The sequence below is a fragment of the Cygnus atratus genome, chromosome 14 (genome assembly GCF_013377495.2).
Source record: "Cygnus atratus isolate AKBS03 ecotype Queensland, Australia chromosome 14, CAtr_DNAZoo_HiC_assembly, whole genome shotgun sequence".
NCBI lineage: Eukaryota > Metazoa > Chordata > Aves > Anseriformes > Anatidae > Cygnus > Cygnus atratus.
Window position 1 is genome coordinate 6153494 of NC_066375.1, and position 20099 is coordinate 6173592.

General features: G+C 61.2%; 1 protein-coding gene across 1 annotated transcript; it reads left to right on the forward strand.

Moving 5' to 3' along the window:
* Nucleotides 1-9492: 9492 nt before the first annotated feature.
* Nucleotides 9493-19771, forward strand: NDST1 (N-deacetylase and N-sulfotransferase 1). Its single transcript, XM_035559766.2, has 15 exons — nucleotides 9493-10343; nucleotides 10808-11290; nucleotides 11566-11653; nucleotides 11946-12100; nucleotides 13227-13412; nucleotides 13821-13949; nucleotides 14121-14303; nucleotides 14653-14749; nucleotides 14901-15024; nucleotides 15333-15507; nucleotides 15748-15918; nucleotides 16470-16579; nucleotides 17461-17563; nucleotides 17738-17853; nucleotides 18201-19771. The coding sequence occupies exons 1-15, from the start codon at nucleotides 9834-9836 to the stop codon at nucleotides 18202-18204; spliced, it is 2634 nt and encodes an 877-aa protein (XP_035415659.1). The 5' UTR covers nucleotides 9493-9833; the 3' UTR covers nucleotides 18205-19771.
* Nucleotides 19772-20099: the final 328 nt, after the last annotated feature.

Sequence of the window (20099 nt, forward strand, 5' to 3'; positions counted from 1 at the left end):
CCCACCCCAGTTAAACAGGCTGTCTGTTAGAGGTGGGTTTGTTTCTTCCCTTTTCTTTCCGCGTCGAGCTGTCAGTGCTTTAAAACAGGACGGATTTTAATGCGCTGTTGGTGGTAACTGCAACAGAAGAAGAAAGATGCCTCACAAGTCAGAAACCAGGCTGGAGTGAAGAGAGAATGATTAATATTTTTTTTTCAGTGATGTGTCGTGGTGAAATACTGCACCGCCGAGCGTGTCCCTGCTGCAGAGGTGTCGCCGGCTTCTGTGCTGGTGCTTCTGCCAGCGGGCACCAGTTTTTGCGGAGCATGGCGAGGGAAGGCGCCTTCCACCCTCCTCCCCTGCACGAGGCAAACACTTTGTGCGTGCTTAATGGCCTCGTGTCAGCCCCATAAAGTTGCTTCTCCTTGGAAATTGTGTTTTCGGCTGCCTCTTCGTCGTAGGAAGTCAAGAAAAGGGGGAGCCAGGTAGCAAGGTGCGAACCGGTGGTGTGCGGTTCCCCAGCAGCTGGGGCTGGGCTCGGGGAGGGGGGCTGGTCATAAGGGGGCTGGTTGGTTGGGGGATTTTGCCTTCTACGTGTGTATATATATATATATTTAAATCTTTTAGTTTTGGCTGTTGACTTAGATCATGCTAGAATTATGGTAGGACTCAAGGCAGGGAGAAACGAAATATTAGGGTCCTATATCTTGCAATTGCTTTATGGCCACGGAGGGCTGCGGTTTCCAGTCTAACGTATGTTGCTAGCCCTGCTCCTAAGTGGACTTTCTGGACCTCAGGCCTACCCTTGGGCTCCTTCGGTATCGGGCTGTTTTTGGCTGAGGCGGTGCTGTTGCTTTTTGCGTTGTTACGGTGCGCTGTCCCGTGCGTGCAGGTGGTTTCGGAGCCAGACGCAGGGCAGGGGGAGGCAGGGTGTCGCGTCTCGGGGTTTGGGCAGAGCCGATGTCGGCTGCTGCTTTCTCAGGGCCTGTCGCAGACCTTGGGGTCCCCGAGTGCCTCCGCACGAGGAGCGTGTGTGTCGGGCACCCCGCACGCCCTCGCCGTGCCCGTCCCCATGCGCGGAGGAGCGGAGCAGCCGTCGCCGCAGGACCCGTGGCAAGGCTGGGTGAGTCACGGCGCGGATGTAGGGAGAGGGCAGCCTGTAGCTTATGATTCATTTTGTTTTCCTGCAAAAGCCATCGACTGGGATGGCAGGGCTTGCAGGAGATGAATCGATCCCGAGCCGTAAATCCTGCCTGCGACTGCGGGCTGGGCAGCGACGGGGCTGGGGTTGGTGGCTGCTCAGTTCGGGTGTCCTCCCCGCTAGCAGCGGTGCCTTGTAGCGGGCTTAGCTCCTTCCTGCGGGGCCCTGGTGGGGGAAGAGAGCTCCTTCCCAACAACCATCTGCTTCTTCTCAGCCTTGTAAGGACCCACAGCCCTAGGGCTTGGAGCTTTGGTGTTGGGGGTGAAGATGGGGCGTGAAGCGGTGTTGGGAGAGGGGAAAAAGCAAACAGGGTTAACAACGCAGTCCCGCTCCTGGGGAGCATGGCTGAAATACGGCAGCAAAATGCCGTCGGTGCCTGCAGGCTGAACGTGTGGCTCGGGCTGTGCTAAATCTCCTCCAACAGCCTCGTTCGTTCCTGGGCTGCGCTGGCTTTGGGGTGAGCGTGGGGCAGGCGGAGGCAGCACCGGGTGGAGGTGGGGCGCTGCAGGTTGGTTCACTCCTCGTACGTTTGCTCTGAGCCCCTGAAGAGGAGAAGGACAGGACAGAGCTGATGCAACGGGTTTCGCCTGGAAATCCTGCCGGGTTCGTGCAGCCTCAGAAACAAGAGGCAGCCTGGGGGCCAGCAGCCCCGATGCTGCACTTATGGGGGGCAAATGTGGGCTTCGCCCGTGATGTTTGAGAGGGTGGAAATAAATCTTGCAAGTGCCTCCTGTGCCCTGCACCTGCTCCCGGTCTCTGTGTTTCTCCTGGGCTGGTGAGCACTGCAGCCTCTGGTACGTTTTGAGGGTGGCAAAGTTTGCGCGGAGAGGTAATGTCTTTTATTAGCCTAACTAATACCTTTAGGAAAAAACAGATGTGCTCTTGGGCCTGAGGAATGCCTGCGTGCCCCGGCCGTGCCAGCTTTTCCAACTGCGTCCGTCGGTCTAATAAAAGATCCGACCTCTGCCTGGGCTGGCCCCCGACCTTGGGCCAGGCAGCATCCCTCCAGCCTGCCCCAGAGGACTGGATTTTGGGAGCCAGAGCCTGCCCGGAGCTTGCCCAGCCCTTCAGAGGCAGCGCTCCTCCCGGGGAGGCTGCCCCGGCTGCGGCTCAGCAGAGGCAGGATGGATATGGAGCGGAGGGAGCATCCCCTGCAATGGATGGATAGGAGGATATGGATATGGATATGGAGCGGAGGGAGCATCCCCAGAAGCTCTGCGAGGACGGGGCAGCTCGTGGAGGGCTGCATCCCCGCAGCCATCGCTTCTAGCCGCCAGCACCGGGGGGTTGTCGTTCTCCAGGAGCAGCTCCCAGGGAGGCCGTGAGTTGGTTTGCGCTGCGGTTTTATGGATGCTCGTTCGCAGAAGTGACGTTTTGGGGCCAGGTTAGCGCTCGGCGGGACAGCCCGCGGTCCCCAGAACGGCTGGTGGTTCTCCCGCAAGTGGGTGAGGCTGGTCTCCTCCAGATGTCCAGCTCCCCGTCGTGGGGAGCTGTCAGGAAAACGAAGCAGCTGGTCCCTACCCTGGGGCTCGCTCTGCTCCAGGAGCACTGCCCGGGCAGCAGCGGGGACGTGGGGAGCTCTGCCTTGGCCGAGGGGTGTGGGATTCCCACTGCCCAGCAGCGGCGGCATCGAGCGCCTCGGAGAAGCTGTGCAGAGCCTGAGCTAAGCCCTCCCTCCTCTTCAGTTTACAGTAGGACCAGCGAATCTCCAGGGAAAACCTGGTCAAGCAGCGCTGGAAATTGCAAAAGGTGGCGTTGGAGGGGTTTCAGTCGGTGTTTTTTGGGGGGTTGGTGTCCTCATAGCAGGTGACAATAGTGTGCCTCCTTGCCTGCTCCCAGGGAAGGATAAAAATTCATGTAAGATTATCTTCCTTTAGTCCTTTTCCTTTTGAAAGTGCTTGAAATTCAGACCCTGCTTATCCAGAAAGGCTCTTGGACACTCGGAGAAGCACGAGAACCGACACGGCGCATTTCAAAGCAGTAAAATCTGATTCATTGAGGGGATTTTTTTTTTTTTTTTCCCCCCGTGAACCCACTTAAAATTCATGGAGAGTTTTGTCAGTAAGAACCTGTTTCAATTAACAGACAAAGGAAACTCTCCTCGTTAAGCGTCTCTTTCAATTAGGGTTCGGGAGAATTCCCCAAGCTCCACTTCCTAACACGCGTTCCTCACGAGTGAAGGCATTCCTCAGGCTTCAAGGGCAAAAAATCCACGCGAGGAAGAGGAACCTACAGAGCACCCCAGCCTTTCCAGGGGGGAGCAGCGGCGTAGCCCCGATTATAACCTGGCCTCGGGCTCCTGGAGGTGGCTTTAGTCCCCAAAGCCCCGGGTGCTGTCCTCGGGCATGTCAGAGGATGGCTCAGGTTGGAAGGGACCTTAAAGATCATCCAATTCCAACCCCCAAAAATCACGTTGTCATCAAATCCTGCCTCGTTCTTTCCCTCGGGTAAAAACGGTGCTGGGGCCGCCTGTCTGGTGCTGGGACATGAGGAAAATCAAGGCAGCCAGGAGGATGCCCAGGCCGTGGTTTGGGCTGCTTTGAGGTGTGGTTCAAGCGGCCGGGGGCTTCCCGGGGAAGGTTTTGGGGGGCATCTTGCCGGGGCTCATGAGCGTGCGGGCACGGAGTGGAGGGAGTGCGGAGCGGTGGCCGGGCGATGGGCTGGGTCGGTCTCGGCCCTCGCACGGCCCTGTGTCACGCAGGTGTTTTTGCAGACGGGTGGATAACTGGCACGAGGACCTGCCGCAGACGGCCCGGAGGGTAACGCGTGGCAGATTAGCGGGGTTGGGAAGCCGCGATTCGCCGCGCCGGGCAGCCGAGCCTGCGCCGCGGGACGTGCCGGGGGCGAAGGGCGGGACGCTCCCCGAAACCGGGACGGGACCTTGGCAGGCTCGGGAGGTGCTGACGGCTGGTGAGGCTGGCCTCGCGAGCACAGGGGGCTCGGGGTCGGGGTGACCCCCCCGGGGGCTCCTGGCACCGAGAGCAGAGGGGCTCTCCCTCGCAGCCCCAAAAATTCAGCAAGCGTTTGCGGCAGCCGTGCACGCACCGGCACACGGCTTCCCCTTCCCTCTGCGGGAAGAGACACGCCTTCACGATTGGTTTTTGAAGAAAACCCGAGGAAAACGTTAGCTTTGTCTTTTCCAGCAAAACCGAGGTGTTAACAGGGCTTTCTGGGTGAAAAATGTCTCTTTCGGAGCCAGACGCTTTGGCCAAAAATAACTTTTGTTATGTGAAGACCTGACCGGTGTTACTGGGCGCATCGTTCATCTCGGTTCCTCCCCTGTTGCGGTGGCAGAAGAGGCTGAGCCGTGCCCCTGCCCTCCCGAGCCGGCGGCTGCCCGTGGCTGCCGTTGTCCTTTTTTTTTTTTTTTTTTCTTTTTTTTTTTAATTTCACGCCTTTTGGGGCACCGGGATGGGGACAGCGATGCCGGCGTCCTACGGAAGGCCGGGCTCGGGCCGTGCCCCTGCCGGTAAGCAGTTTGTCTCCATCCCCGGCATGTTGTAACTGCTGTTTGCTAAGCACTTAGGCAGCCCGTGTAATCTACGGCTGAGACGTTCCTTATCTGGCCCTCCAGAGCCGCTCCGATAGCGAGCGGCCCCGCAGCTCCCCTCGCCAACAGCGGGGCCGGGTTGGCCAAAACGAGCTCGTTTGGGCCCAAAGCGCCGCGGGGCTGGCATCGGGAGCCCCTCGCCGGGGACGGGCAGGGGTCTGCACATCTGGGCTGCGTTTGCACCTTGTAATGGCTCTTCCCCCCCCCCTGGCGCCAGCGCTCCTGGGCCGGAGGTGTTTCCAGACGCGGCTTGGATCGCTGCCTCCGCGAGTCAGCGGCCGATAAGGCACGGGGCAGGCGTAGGTGTGCAAAGGGAAGGTTTTCACGCTGGCCGCCTCGTTTCTGCGGGCTCCCCCGCCTTAAGCTCGCGGTCGTCTCTCGAACAATGCCGTGGCATTAATGTCCTCTCCGAGGATGCGCTTAGCTCAGTGGTTCCAGATCCGCAGCCCTCTAAATATTACCGGCAGAGTGAAGGGAGCTCCCTGGAGAGGGAGTTTAAACCTTTTAACGGGAATCCGGCTGGCTTCGTGCGTCTGCCGCGGGTCGCCCGCGATCCCTGGGGTGGCGGCGGGGCTGTGCGAGACCCGAGGGAGGCGGCGAGCTTGGATGTGCAAAGGGGAGCGTCGGAGCAAGCAGAGGCGTTTGCAAATTGCTGAGCTAAGCAACGCAATTTAACGTCGTGCCTCTAAATCCTCGTCCATCCAGGCTTAACCCCCCGGGCTTGCTTACGTGAGGGAGCGGGGCGGTTATCCGGCGTGCCGGCCCTGCTGCAGGCTCCGGGAGCCCAGGGCCACGTCCCCGTCTCAAAATCTGGGGGGACAGAAGGGAGAAGGGTCCCTGGGGGGGCAGGACCCTGCTCTGAGGGGCGGCGGTGCCCGGGGTGCCCCTCCGAAGGGTGCTGGTGGGAGCAGGTGGGATGTTTTGGGAACGTCTCTGTGGGTTGTCTGAGCAACGGGGTCTGTGAGCTGCTGGAGTTGTGGTCCGGGCACGGGGTCCTTGCCCTTGTGGGTCTGGGGGCCGCCCCCCAGGAAGGTCGGTGCTCGCTCGCCCCCCTGCAGCCCTTCCCAAAGCCGTGCAAGGGAGCCACGGGAGAGGTTTGGCCACCCAGCTCCTCTCGGCCACGTCACTCCTTCAGTTCGGAGCTCACACCCCGCGCCCGGGCTGTGGTGCCGGGACAGCTGATTCATGTGAGATCAGGACTTGTGAACCACCTCGGTCTTTGCCGCTTGCACCTGTGGCTGGACCCGTGGCACCCCCGATAAATCAAAGGCTGCTGTGCTTGTCTGCTGGGACCCGGCGGCCCTTCTCTCGCCTCCGCACCCCTTCGCGCTTCCTTGCTTATATCTGGGGGGGGGGGGGGCTGCAGCCGTGCGCTGTGTGCACCCGTGTGCCCGCGCTGGCCGAGCCCTGCCGGGGACGCTTTGTGGTGGATTTGGGTCCGAGCTGGCTCCGAGGCCGGTGCCTCCTGGCACGGATCCTGCCCCAGGGCTGCTTGGAGGGGAGCGCCGTGGCCCCACGCCTCGCCCCGCGTGCTTCGCCTCGTCGCTGCAGCGCGCTTTGAGAGCCGCCCCACGGCACCTTTCATCCCCCCAGGCAGGAAACCCCCCTGTCCTGACCCGCTGCTCCCCGGCGAGCGGCTGTGATGCTGATGCTGTTTGTCAGGCTCCCGGATTACGAGCGCCGGCGCTAAGCCAGCCGGCAACCGGGAGCGGGCCCGGCCGGCGTGCGGGGTGCTCCCCTCGTGGGGGAACGGCTTTCTTCCTCCTATCCCCCCTTTTTAGCGCTTTGCTCTGTACTTCAGAAACCAAAGGGACGGGGGCGTTTTCAGCAGCCCTTCCTCCCGTGGTCCTTTCTGGTTTAGCACCGGTCTGTGCCACGGTGCCCGGGCGGTGTGTTGGGCTGTGGGGTCTGCACGTGGGACTCAGGCTGTAGTTTTCGGCTGGCGTCTTTTAAATAACCACCGTGGGGTTTTAAGAGGCACCTGAGCAGCTTCTGAAAATCAGGTTAAAAGGAAGTTCGGCTCCCGCTGTCACCTTGCCAGCTCTTTTGATTATTTTTTTTTTCTATTTTACTCTCACGCTTCCATTTTTGTTTTAGAAAAACAGAGCAAAACTGTCGGTGTGCAGAACAACTTCTGTTCTTGGCCCTGAACCCGTGGCAGGCTGGCAATGGGAGCTGACAGTCCCGTGCTCCCAAACGCATAGACCTGGCTGCCGGCAGCTCTGCATCCTCTCCTCCCTCGCTGGGTTACTTCTGGCGGCTGCAAGTAACAGCAGAAATAAATCCTGGCGACAAACGCGGTTTATTTTTTTGTAACGATTTTTTCCATTAAGTTTCGTGTTTTCTTCCCGTCCAGCTCCCTGGGGAGGAGGCAGCGAGCTCCCCAGCACCCGCCTGCACGAGGAAAGCCCCGCAGCATCTCCCCGAAGCCTTCAGCATCCTCCCGGTGCCGCAGCTCCCTCCCCGGCGGGGTTCAGCCCGGCGTGGAACCGGTGCAGCAGGATTCCTGCGGCTCCCGGCCCCCCGGCACGCCGGGTCTGGCTGCTGGGGGTCCTGTGGGGCTGGGGGCTTGGGTGCGGGGCAGCCTCGCTCCCCGGGGAGGCAGGAGAGAGGACGGGGTGTCGTTGGTCTGTTTGTTTTGGAACCGGGAGGAAATTAAGGGGAGAAAACCCTCGCGGGGTATTTTTAGCGCCAGCGGAGCGTTTCAGGGCCAGAAGGGAGGCATTCAGCTTGGCGCTTATCTCTGTAGGGTGAAGGGTGAGCGGAAAGCTGGCCAGGAGGGTGCTCCGTGCCCGGTGGGTGTCCCCGAGGCCAGGCACGTGGGGACGGGGGCACGGGGAGAGGCGCGGGCTGCGCCTCCCGGAGGCGCGTCTCCAAAGCCTGATCATTGCGCGCCGCCGGGGACCCTAATTAAAAGCTCTGAAAAGAGGCCCCGGGAGATGGGCGGCGGTACGACGATCCGACCTCAGGGCGAGGGGTGCCCGCGGGACTTGGGGCTGGGCACCTGACGATGTGCCCCGTCCGCTCATCCGTCCCCATCCCAAGGGGAGGTGGCACCGCTCCCCGCAGCGCCCCGTGGTTGGGTGCCCACGGGACGGCCGCGCTGCCTGCGGGTGGTTGGAGCCAGGAGCTGGAAGCTGGTTTTCTCCCCAAACCTTTGGGCCTTTTGTTTTTTTCATTCTTCCGTGCCGGGAGGTTTGGGGAGCAGCCCAGGCGCGGGGCAGACCTTGCTGCAGGTAAGGGCAGGAATGACAGGATTACCCCGCGGAGTCGCAGCGTGTAATCCCCGTTACTCTTCAGCTGGCCGCGTTTAATCCCGTTACTGCCCGGATTAGATTCGTCTGGTCGCTGCTCGCTTGCGCGGCCCTGCCTGGCTGCGCTCCCAGCCTGCCCCCTCGGGGAAGGGGCTCAGCCCGGCGCTGTGCGTGGCCCCGACACCCCGCCGAGGTGTGCCACGAGGCGCCGGGCTGCCCTTTGGGGCTGTCTCTGGGCAGGGGCGAGGGACGGATCCCTCCTCTGCGGCTGCCACCGCGGTCGGGATGCCGGCGCTCTGTTTTTATCTCCCTCCCAATCCCCCGTAACGCTGCGCTTGCACAAACCCCTCCTGTGGTGCCGAGGGAGCTGGAGCCTGCCCGCGGGGAGCTCTGCCCCGGGAGCGGGACTTTGCCTCATCCCCTCCACCGCTTTTTTTTCTTTTTTCCCCCTGAAATGCCCTGCCAGGATCAGTATTCCCCCCCCGAAGGCAGCTTCACCTCCGTGCAGGTGGTGTCTGTCCTTTTTTCTTCCTCTTTTTTTAAGCAGCCCTTTCGCAGAGAAAGGAAAAAAGAAAGATTCCCAAGGTCCCTTTGGCTCCACGTGGACGCTCCCGCTCGCCTTCGCCTTCCCCTCGGCAGAAGGCTTTGTCTTGCTGACCTCGGTGGGATCTGCCCGCGGCGCCTGGCTGCCTGCCCTCATCCCTCCCCTGCCACCGGCCGTGCCCGGAGGGGACCGCGGGTCGGGGACGTGTCAGGAAGCCGCGGGGCGAGGAGGGCAGCGGTGTCCCGGCCGTCTAGAGGGGCTTTTTCATCCCCGTTACCAGCCCCTGGCCTCCCTCCTCGTCCCGCTGCCACCGCCGTGCCTCCAGCCTCCGTCTCCTGTTGCTCGGGGTCCCCGCGAGCCGGGCTGAGCCGGCGGGGTCTCGCAGGATCTAAAAGGGGTACTTGGTTTCCCTGTGCCCGCTTTGCTCCTGGCGCAGCCGGGCTCTTTCTGGGTCCCCCGCTGAGCCCGCTGGCGTGAGAGGAGAGGAGCGCGGCCGTAAAGCGGGGGAGAAAGCGGATACGGTGCGTGCGCCGAGGGACCCGACCAGCGCCGGAGCCGGCACAGAATAAAAGGGTGTGGGCCACGCGCTCGCAGCGGGGAAGGGAGGAGCGGGACCGCCGCGTGTTAGAAGGGCTCAGCCGGGTCCTGGAGCCGGGTGGGGGCCGCTGGGGACCCCCCTGCGCCGCAAACAGCACCGGGGCCTCGCGGCACGCGGGCATCCCAACACCGCCGCGAGCTCGAGGCGCTCTCGCTGCAAGCCCCGGCACGCCGGCACCTCTCCGAGGGATCTGCCAGAGCCTCACGCCCGCGTAAATCAACACCACGGCGTGGGTCGGCGCTGGCTGTGCCCCCCCCCCCCCGCCGTCCTCTCACCCCCCTCTCTCTTGCAGGGCAGCACGCGGAGCTGCGGGAGCCGGGAGCCCCGGGGAGCCGCCATGGCCGCCCGCCCGCCCAGCGCCGCGCCGAGGCCGCCCGCCGCCCCCTCGCCCCTCTGAGGCCATGGAGCTGCTGCGGGGCCGCGGCCGCTGCTGCCGCGGGGATTTCGGCTGGCCACGGGGACCCTCGGCGCGTTTGCCATGGTGACATGAAGCGGGCGGCGAGGGACGCCGGGCTGCTGGAGGGGAGAGAGCCTGCGCGCGCGCGGGCGCCCTGCTAGAAGTTTAATTTATTAGTAGTAGCATTGCTCGATCTCGTTTTACCTTTTTTTTTTGTGGTGGCGGTGTACGTCTCTTCCCCTCCCCTGGGGCTGGAGAGGGGAGGGGAGCGGGCAGGGGAGGGGGCCCCAACTCGCCCGTGGATGCAAGGATGACTGTGCTGGCGAGGGCCCGCAGGGGTGTCCGCCAGGTATCTCCCCAGGTCGTGCTGCTCCTGCTCTTCGCCTTCTGCCTGCTCAGTGTTTTCGTCTCGGCGTATTATTTATATGGCTGGAAACGGGGCTTGGAGCCCTCCGGGGACGTGCCGGGGCCGGACTGCGATGAACCCAAGGTCGCCCCTTCCCGCTTGCTCCCGCTGAAGGCCCTCAAGGTGGCCGATTCCTCCCGCACGGACCCCTTGGTGCTGGTGTTCGTGGAGAGCCTCTACTCCCAGCTGGGCCAGGAGATCGTGGCCATTTTGGAGTCGAGCCGCTTCAAGTACAGGACAGAGATCGCCCCGGGGAAGGGGGACATGCCCACGCTGACCGACAAGGACCGGGGACGCTTCGCGCTCATCATTTACGAGAACATCCTCAAGTACGTCAACCTGGACGCCTGGAACCGGGAGCTGCTGGACAAGTACTGCGTGGAGTACGGCGTGGGCATCATCGGCTTCTTCAAGGTACGGGGCTGAGCTGGTGTGGCAGGGGACAGGGCTCGAGGGGAGCCAGCGAGTGTGGCCACGGGTGTTGATTTCGGGATGAGTTTGGCCCGAGGCTGTCCCTCTGCAGGTTCTCCTCGACAATCCTGTCCTGTTCAGGCGCTGCGGGGGAATAGCAGGGGATGGGAAGGGCAGGTTTGCAGATGGTTGCAGGTGAGGGAGATAAGGGGGAAGGGACCTGGCAAGGGCACAGGGTTGGGGCTGCACACCTAGGGTGGGCAGGAGCTGTTCCCGGAGGGGAGGTGAGCAGCCACCTGCCCCCTGCAGAGCCAGGCCAGGCAGCGGGGCTGAGCTCAGCAGCGAGAAGAATAGAATAGAAAGAATAAAAAGCAAAGCTACGTGGCGCTTGGCTCTTCTTTAAATGCCCTTTTCCCCAGCCTCTCCGTCTCTGCCCTGTCTCATTTAGCCCGTCTCTCCCCTGGCAGGCCAACGAGAACAGCCTGCTGAGCGCGCAGCTGAAGGGCTTCCCCCTCTTCCTCCACTCCAACCTGGCGCTGAAGGACTGCAGCATCAACCCCAAGTCGCCCCTGCTGTACATCACGCGCCCCAGCGAGGTGGAGAAGGGCGTGCTGCCCGGCGAGGACTGGACCGTCTTCCAGTCCAACCACTCCACCTACGAGCCCGTCCTCCTGGCCAAGACCAAGTCGGCCGAGTCGATCCCGCACATGAGCGTGGACGCGGCGCTGCACACCACGGTGATGCAGGACCTGGGCCTCCACGACGGCATCCAGAGGGTGCTTTTTGGCAACAACCTCAGCTTCTGGCTGCACAAGCTGGTCTTCGTGGACGCCGTCTCCTTCCTGACGGGCAAGAGGCTCTCGCTGCCCCTCGACCGCTACATCCTGGTGGACATCGATGACATCTTCGTGGGCAAGGAGGGCACCCGCATGAAGGTGGAAGATGTCAAGGTGCTGCTGTTACGTCCTGGCTGGGTGGGCAAGGGCTGCGTGGGACTGGGGTGAGACCGGGAGCTTGCGCCTGGTCTGGGATGCTCCGGACTCCGGGGATGAGTTTTCCTGCCCTCAGAGCATCCTCTGCCCCAAGGCTGCTGCTGCAGCCTTCTCCAGAGCTTTCAGGGGCAAAGGTTCCTGTCCCGGCGTGTGCTTTGCTGCAGGCTTGGCGGTGAAGCTGTCCCCTGCTGCCTCTGGCTGAGGACGTTGTGCTCTCTGTCTCCCCCTCGCAGGCGCTGTTCGACACGCAGAACGAGCTGCGCACCCACATCCCAAACTTCACCTTCAACTTGGGATACTCAGGGAAATTCTTCCACACAGGTGAGGGCGTTGCTTTGTGAATCCGGGGAAGGGAGAGGGGCTGCACGACACCACCCCTGCCCTGGCTGTGCTGCGAAGCCAGCAACCTGCCCAGGCAGCCGAGGTGAGGTCTCTGTGGGGCAGCTCCTGTCCAGGAACCCTTCCACTCCCTCGAGAGTACCCCTTGCAGCAGGCACCCCATGCTAGGACCTCACACCCATGCCCTACCTCTGTGTGGGCTGCTCACTGCCCTATTTCAGGGTTCCCTTTAGCTCCACATACCCTGCAGTGACAGCAAGTGTCGTCCCCGCAGGTACTGACGCCGAGGACGAAGGCGACGACCTGCTGCTGTCCTACGTGAAGGAGTTCTGGTGGTTCCCGCACATGTGGAGCCACATGCAGCCCCACCTCTTCCACAACCAGTCGGTTCTGGCCGAGCAGATGACCTTAAACAAGAAATTCGCTGTCGTGAGTAAGATGCCGCCGGCGGGGGTGCTCGTGGGGTGGGGGGCGGGATGTGGCGAGGGGTTACAAAGAGCTTTCGTAGGCTGAAGAATCCAAGGTGATGGCCTGACCCTCTGTGGTCCCTCGGCTGGGCCGTGGAGGTGACCCCGTGTTGCTCAGCTCCGGCTGCGTGGCTGCAGCTGCGCCCGCGTGGCCAGCACCGCTGCCTGCCCTGGGGCAGCGTTAGTGGGAATGCAGAGATCAAACCCACAGCGCTACGGAGGGAAGCGGCCGCTTGGGTTTGGATCTTAACCAAGGCTGAGGTTTCTGTTCAGCGCGGTGTGGTTTGATGTTGCACTGACGCTGGCCCCTGTGGCATCCCGGAGCGGGGTCAGCGCGGCTGTGTCTGGGAGGCTCCGACTGCTGGCAACTCCCTCTGCAGGCCGAGGTGTTGAGGGACTCGTTGGCTTTCTAAGGGCAGGCTCTGACCTTTGGCTTGCTTGGGGGCTGTCTGTCCTCTTGGAAAGTCCTTTATCAGGCCTGGATAAAGTCAACAGTGACACCAAGTCATGCTGTGATCAACTGATTTTCTCATGACTGTCTTCAATCCAAATCCAGTAAAGGCAGACCAAGTAATAATAAATTGGGTCCTATGGCCTGAGAGATGGCTCTTACAGCTAACCTGAATTCATTGTGTGTTAATTAGAGGTGCTTAAATAAAGAGAGGGACTGGACTGTCTCTACTTGCGCTGAAAGAGATGGGCAGGTGTCCAGCTTAAAATTTCCAAGTTGCTTTATATCTCCTGCTATAAACCAGCGCTACAGTCCTGTGTAGTTTTGGCTGCTCAGTCTTCCCTGACGAGCTTTGCTGGTGCTGGCTTCTTTGGTGCCAGCAGAAATGGCAGAGATGAGAATAGTCCAGGAGGAGCAAGTGTCCACCCAGCACGTCTGCTCCTGGACCCCCTTTTCTGGAGGCAGCCCTGGTTAAGAGAGGGTGCGCGGGCACAGTCCTGCCCTGCTCGCTCTCCAAGGCACAGACGGACTGTCTGTGGTTGGGGATGGGCAGTCCTTGGGGGGAGGTTGGTTTGAGCCGGGAGGCTGTGGTTCTGGGATCTCCCTGGTCACCCAGTCCCCGGTCTGTTCCCTGCAGGAGCACGGCATCCCCACCGACATGGGGTACGCGGTGGCCCCCCACCACTCGGGTGTCTACCCCGTCCACGTGCAGTTGTACGAAGCCTGGAAGCAGGTTTGGTCGATCAAAGTCACGAGCACGGAGGAGTACCCCCACCTGAAACCTGCTCGCTATCGCCGTGGCTTCATCCACAACGGCATCATGGTAGGTGGCCAGGCTGTCTCTCTGATGCTTCTCGCCTCCGTCTCCACAGCCAAAATCTTGCTGTGTGGTTTCTGGGTGGCTCGGCTACTTCAGCCCCAGCTGGAGGAGACTGGTGATTTGAGGGGCTGTGTCCCCCTCCACATTTGCTAGCCCTGCACAGGGGAAGTTCCTGTGAGGACACTTTGTGGCTTCTCCATCTGTCCATCTCCATCCCTTGTGGGTAGCAGATTCACGTCAAGGGTGGTGACGGGCGGTGGAGCTGATCCTGACCTCTGAGGGACTGAGGATCCCTTTTGTAGTTTGGGAGGAGGAAGGGGATCCAGCCCTGGACTCCAGGAGGAGGCCGTGTGGCTGTTCCCTTGCCCTGTCTCCTCCACCTGCTCCAGACACGTTTTTCCCCCTCCCCAGGTCCTCCCCCGGCAAACCTGCGGCCTCTTTACGCACACCATCTTCTACAACGAATACCCCGGGGGCTCCAGTGAGCTGGACAAAATCATCAACGGGGGCGAACTGTTCCTGACGGTGCTCCTCAACCCCGTGAGTACTGCCGTCGGCCTGCCTGGGGACCGTGGCATTTCTGGCAGGGCCATCCCCTGGTGCTGCTGTAAGGCAATGTCCCCAACCAGTCCAGCCCGAGCGGGGCATCCTGCCTGTTTGTGCAGGGTGGGTGAGGCTCTGCTAACCCCTGCTCCACCCCCTCCTCTTCAGATCAGCATCTTCATGACCCATTTGTCCAACTACGGCAACGACCGCCTGGGCTTGTACACCTTCAAGCACCTGGTCCGCTTCCTCAACTCCTGGACCAACCTGAAGCTGCAGACGCTGCCGCCTGTGCAGCTGGCACAGAAATACTTCCAGATCTTCTCCGAGGAGAAGGATCCTCTGTGGCAGGTACGCCCTGTGCGAAGGGAACAGGGGGAGCAGCCCGGTTTGTTGCCCCGGGGAGAGGGAAATGGGGCATAGCTGGCCTGATCTGTGGAGGAGGTTGTGCTGAATGGCCTCCTCAGGTTCTTCCCAACCTGCATTTTCCTGTGATCCCATGGATAAGTGGTTTTTCTGCCTCTTTGTGGTTCTGTGGGCAGTGCCAGGGCAGAATTTGACCTATATACCTGGAAATAACCCCAGTCCTTTGCCCTGCCCGCTGAGCGGTGTGGCCTCCCTGCACATCTCTGGCAGCCGAGTAGCAGTGTAGGGTCCGTCCAGGCTGCCCCGTCTCTGATTCTCCTCCTCTGTGTTTCAGGATCCCTGTGAGGACAAGCGGCACAAAGACATTTGGTCCAAAGAAAAGACCTGTGACCGGTTCCCAAAGCTTCTCATCATCGGGCCTCAAAAAACAGGTACGTCCCTCTACCCTCCGTGCTGTGTGCATGTCGAGAGGCGTGCCAGGTTCCCTGCACCCCACGGTGAGCTCCGCGCAGCCCTGCTGACCCGAATCAAAGCAGGGAGGGAGGTCTGGCCCAAGTCAGCTCTAGTTTTCTCTGTCTGAAGGAACAACTGCCCTTTATCTCTTCTTGGGGATGCACCCGGACCTGAGCAGCAACTACCCCAGCTCAGAGACCTTCGAGGAGATACAGTTCTTCAACGGACACAACTATCACAAGGGCATTGACTGGTAGGTCTGCCCGTGCTTCCCTGCCACGGGGGCAGAGCTGGGAGTGCGGGTCCCTTTGGGAGCAGGAGCATCGTGGCCCGAGGGTTTCCCATCACCCTCGCAGCTGCTGGGCTCTTGGCTGAGGAGCTGGGGGGGGAGCCTGGCTGCTGCAAGGTGGGATGGATCCCACGCAGCCTTGCCCCTTGCAGGGGCGAGCTCATACCAGCACCAGCTTTGCCTGGTGGTCAGAGACTGCCTCCTGCAAAGGGGCGTGCCTGGGGACATCTCACGGTGCCGGCCTGCCTGCCTCACGCCATGCCTTCCCCCAGGTACATGGAGTTCTTCCCCATCCCCTCCAACACCACCTCCGATTTCTACTTTGAAAAAAGTGCCAACTACTTTGACTCAGAAGTTGCTCCCCGGCGAGCTGCGGCCCTGCTGTCCAAGGCCAAAGTGATCACGATCCTCATCAACCCTGCAGACCGAGCCTACTCCTGGTACCAGGTGAGCCGCCTGCCCCTGCCTCGCCCCCAGCTCCCCAGTGGGTCGGGAGCTTCGCTCTCCCAGCTCAGTGTGGGACGTGGGGTGGCTCCAGGATCCCTGATTTTTGGCACCGAGCTGAGCAAGAAGCTCAAGGGTGGTGAACGAGGAGCTGCAGCGCTTTGTGGGCAGCCTGGGATTTGCGTCCTGTCGGTGTTCCTTTGACTGCCCCAGGAACCAACCTGTCTTGCTCGTGTTTGACAGCACCAGCGAGCCCACGACGACCCGGTAGCCCTGAAGTACACCTTCCACGAGGTGATCACGGCCGGGTCTGAGGCTGCTGCGAAGCTCCGGGCCCTGCAGAACCGCTGCCTGGTGCCGGGCTGGTACGCCACGCACATCGAGCGCTGGCTCAACAGCTTCCACGCCAACCAGGTAGGGACGGCAGCCGCCAGCGTCACTGCAGCACTGGAGCAGGACAAAAATAGCAAGCCAAGCTGTTCCTGGCTTCGAGCTGCCCTCAAGGGTAATCGGGGCTAGATCCCGACCCTGCTGTGACCTGCATGGGGAGGGAGAGTGTGCTGCTGGCGGTGTACGGGCCACATCAGGCAACTGCTCAGCTCCTGAATGATTTTTCCATCATCGTTCAACCTTATGAAGCCTATTAGTTGTCTGGTTCTGGCATAATTGCTGTAATGTAATCCTGACTGGCTGTGGGTTGGACAGCCCTGAGCTGAAGCTCTCATGTTGCCCTGGGTAGATCCTGGCTCTGACTTTTATTTGCGTTTAATTTTCCAACAGCCAAGGTAAGTGAACACTTGGACATGTTCACCCTTGGCATTCAAAAGGGGAGGCTGCGCAGACTCGTGGCAAATTTGGCTCTGAGGTGGCAAAACACTCAGCAAAGGCGTTGTTATGCCTCAGGAGAGCAGGGCTGGGAGCCAGCGGGAGGTGGAAACCTCACAGCCCTGCCTTCTTCCTCGCAGATTCTTGTCCTGGACGGCAAGCTGCTCCGAACAGAACCTGCCAAAGTGATGGAAACAGTCCAGAAGTTCCTCGGGGTGACCAACTTCATCGATTACCACAAAACCCTGGCGTAAGTCCCACCCCGAGCTTTCCCTTCCTTGGCCTGGAGAGAGAACCTGCTGTTCCCCAGGGTACAGAGCAGGGCATTGCTCCCATAACTTCAGGGAAACAGGAGCACAGAGCTGCCCCGGGGCAGCACCCGGCCCCTGGGAGCTCAGAGCAGAGCTGCCACTGGTTTTGATGCAAGCAGGGCCACCCCACTTGGCTCTTTTTATCCCTCCACTGCAGAGGGGATGGTGCTGTCACCCTGGACAGCCCAGGAGCAGCATCAGCTGAGAGCTGAGCTCAGGGTTGCATCCGCACCACTTGTGTTGATGCCCCGGATGGCGTAGGTGCGTGTGTTGAGCCCTGGCTTCTCACGCTGTTGCTGAAAAGCTGCTTTTGGTGCTCACCATTTGGCACCTTCATGGGTGTCACCCCACTCTGAGCCCTTCAGACGTTAAAGTCCACCATAGGAAGCAGAAGCCTTCAGAGCTCCTAGAAAAAAACACTTAATTTGCCTCTGTGCTGGTCTTGCCTGCATGTGTGGCCACCCTGAGTTTGGGCCAAGGTTCTGCGGGGTACTGAGGGTGTCCGGGGCTGAAGGGCACAGAAAATACCAGCAAAAAGCCCACGCGGCTCCCGTACTTCCTCGCAGCAGGGCAGCGTAAGTAATAAATGAATTTTGTCCGGCTGCTTATTGCGTGGCTGTACGGAAAACCTGTTGTGCAAGTTGGTCATTAATGAGATGTTAGCTGGGCTGCTAATTAAAACGAGGCTCCAGAGCAGCACCCGGGCAGCGGGGCTTGCCAGCCAGCCTGCTCGCATGCCCCGGGGAAGCGCGCTGCACGGGGGCTCTGGGTGGAGGCTGGGGCAGGGTGCCCAGGGTGAGGCAGAGCTCTCCGTTTGCAGGTTTGACCCAAAGAAAGGATTCTGGTGTCAGCTTCTGGAAGGAGGGAAAACCAAATGCTTGGGGAAGAGCAAAGGGAGGAAGTACCCCGAGATGGATTCGGATGTGAGTATGCAGAAAGCCTCCCGGGACGGTGGTTTTTGCTGGTGCTGTGTCCTAGACACAGAGCACTGCGGGGTGGGATCTGGGACAGGGCAGGGCTGAGCTGGGTGGCGGGGTCGGGTCTGCGTGCATCATCCTGTCCCGTTAACCCTCGTCTACGTTCTCCTCCCCTTGCAGTCGCGAGCCTTCCTGCGGGACTATTACAGGGACCATAACATCGAGCTCTCCAAGCTCCTGTACAAAATGGGGCAGACGCTGCCCACCTGGCTGCGCGAGGAGCTGCAGAGCACCAGGTAGCTGCTGCCCCCAGCACCAACACGTCCCTGAGCAATATCCGGCTGCGGCCTTCGAGGGGACGCCCGGAGCCCCCGGCAGCCACCGAGCAGGACGGCTGCACCGAAGGCTGCCTGGGCACTGGGATCCTGTCCCAGCACTGCGACCTCTCCGCCTGCCCCACATCCGTTTCCTTTTCTTTTTCTTCCTTTTTAATTCCTGGGCCTGTTGGTGAGGTCCTTTCCTGTCCCGCTCTGATGGGAGAAACTGGGAATTGGCACAAATTCCCTCTTTCTCTGCCCAAAACAGGCCCTAAGTCCCCTGGGCCTGCGAGTGGTGTCAGAGCCGTTCTGCGCCTCCTCGGTAGGTGACGGAGGAGCAACTCTGGGCGTGCTAGAGGTGACTTGTGCTGAGCTGGAGCAGAGGAGAGGAGCTGGTGGAGAGCCGACACATGAAGTGACCCTGCCCCTAACGGCAGGAAACGGGAGTTTTCTGGATTCCCCCCAAACCCAGCTCTAAAAACGGGAAGAAAGGCGTCTTTTTGTTTCCAAGACTCGGATGCTGTTTCGTTGGTCGTCTTCGTTTGTTTTCAGTCTCCTCCACCTCTTCCCGGTCTGTGAGCAGTGCGGTGGGACCTCTGTCGAGCAGAAAAAAGAGGCTGGGGTGCTCGCAGCCCCTGCCCTGCGATGTTTTACACGTGTGGTGGTTCCTGTGGTACAGCCCCGAGGCGCCCGGCGGCCTCCGACCTGCGCGGGCCCTCGGGACGGGGGCAGACTTTGAGATAACTTCAGTCAGAAGGATGCTGAGAACTTCGAACCTCTTGAATATTAAAAGCTAAAAGTATTTTAATAATGTTGGGGCGTGGGGGGGGGGGAGGGCTCGTTTCGTTCTCATTTTGCAGGGTGTTGTTTTAATTCGGTGCCAGAATTTGTACCTAAACCCCGAGGGTTTCACGTGGTCTCTTTGGCTGTTACACGCGACGTGGACAAAGGTCCGGGGAGGGGGGCGAACTGGGGCAGGTTTCCCAAGCAGAGACGTGTCTTTGTATTGCAGTGGTGGAGTACAGGAGCCGCAGCCCCACTTCTGCCTCTCCCTCACTCCCTCTGTGTGCCTGGGTGTCCGCTGCCACCTTGCATCAGCGGGGTTTGCCAGCACGTCCCCGGCCCTGTCCCTGGCTGCCCTGGCAGTGAGCGTGCACCAGGCTGCGTGTGTATGAGTGTGTGTGTGAGTGTGTGTGAGTGTGAGTGTAGCAGTGCCAACACTGAGCCATGCTGGGTTGCTGTGGGGAAGGGCCCCAGTTTCCTCGTGGATGCTGCGGGATGCGTGTGCCAAAGGCTCGGGAAGGGCAGCCCTGGAGGTGGATGGGGTGGAGGGGGAGGACTTTGGTGCTGCGCAGCCCAGCGCTGCCTGGGCTCGGGGTGCAGCGACGGGCACCCCCTTCCCGCAGGGACCAAGGGGGCTGCGTGCCCCCCCCCCCCCCACAGCCACAGCAGCGCCGGAGGAGCAGCCGAAGGTACAGGAGAAGGAGATGGGGAGGAGGGAAGGATGCGTGCTTTCTCCAGCCCCAGGGACGTTTGGGGTCCCCAGGACAAAGTCGGGGTGCCCCTGGCTGCCCCCCTGCGGCCGGGGACCCGAGCCAGCCCCCGCCGTGCCCAGCACCCAGCAAAGTCCAGGCAGCGGAGGGGAGAGCAGCAGAACCGTGGGGCTCTTCCCCCCATTTCACTTTCTGGATGACGGAGCCCCGCTCCCCGTGGGGCTTCCCACCCTTTTATTTTTGCATGAGCCTCTGTAGGGCCCGGGGCCGCAGGGGCTGCCCTGCCCCTCTGCCCACCTCGGCTCCGTCCAAGCCCATCCCCGGGGTTGCGTTCAGGGCGTCCCAGTCTCTGATGTAAGGTCCTGTTGAACTAACTGCTAATAAAACGGGGTTCGCTGGTTTTAGCTGCTGGTTTTGCCTGTTTTCCTGCTCTTCTGGCTGGAAGGAGACGTCCTGCCCCGGTGCGCCCTGCTCCATCACTGCCCTGGGTGAGGGCAGGGCAGGGCGAGCTGTTTCGGGACACATCGTCCCCAAGGCAGGGGACATCTCTGCTGGGGGGCTTGCATCTCTGCTGGGGGGTTTCCGTCTCTCCTGGGGGGCTTACATTTCTGCTGGGGGGCTTGCATCTCTGCTGGGGGCTCTCCGTGTGCCAGCGCTGGCAGGGGAGGGCCAGCTGCATGCAAGGGGCTCTGTGCTCATTTCGGGAATTCCCACCGCTAACATCCCAGCCCT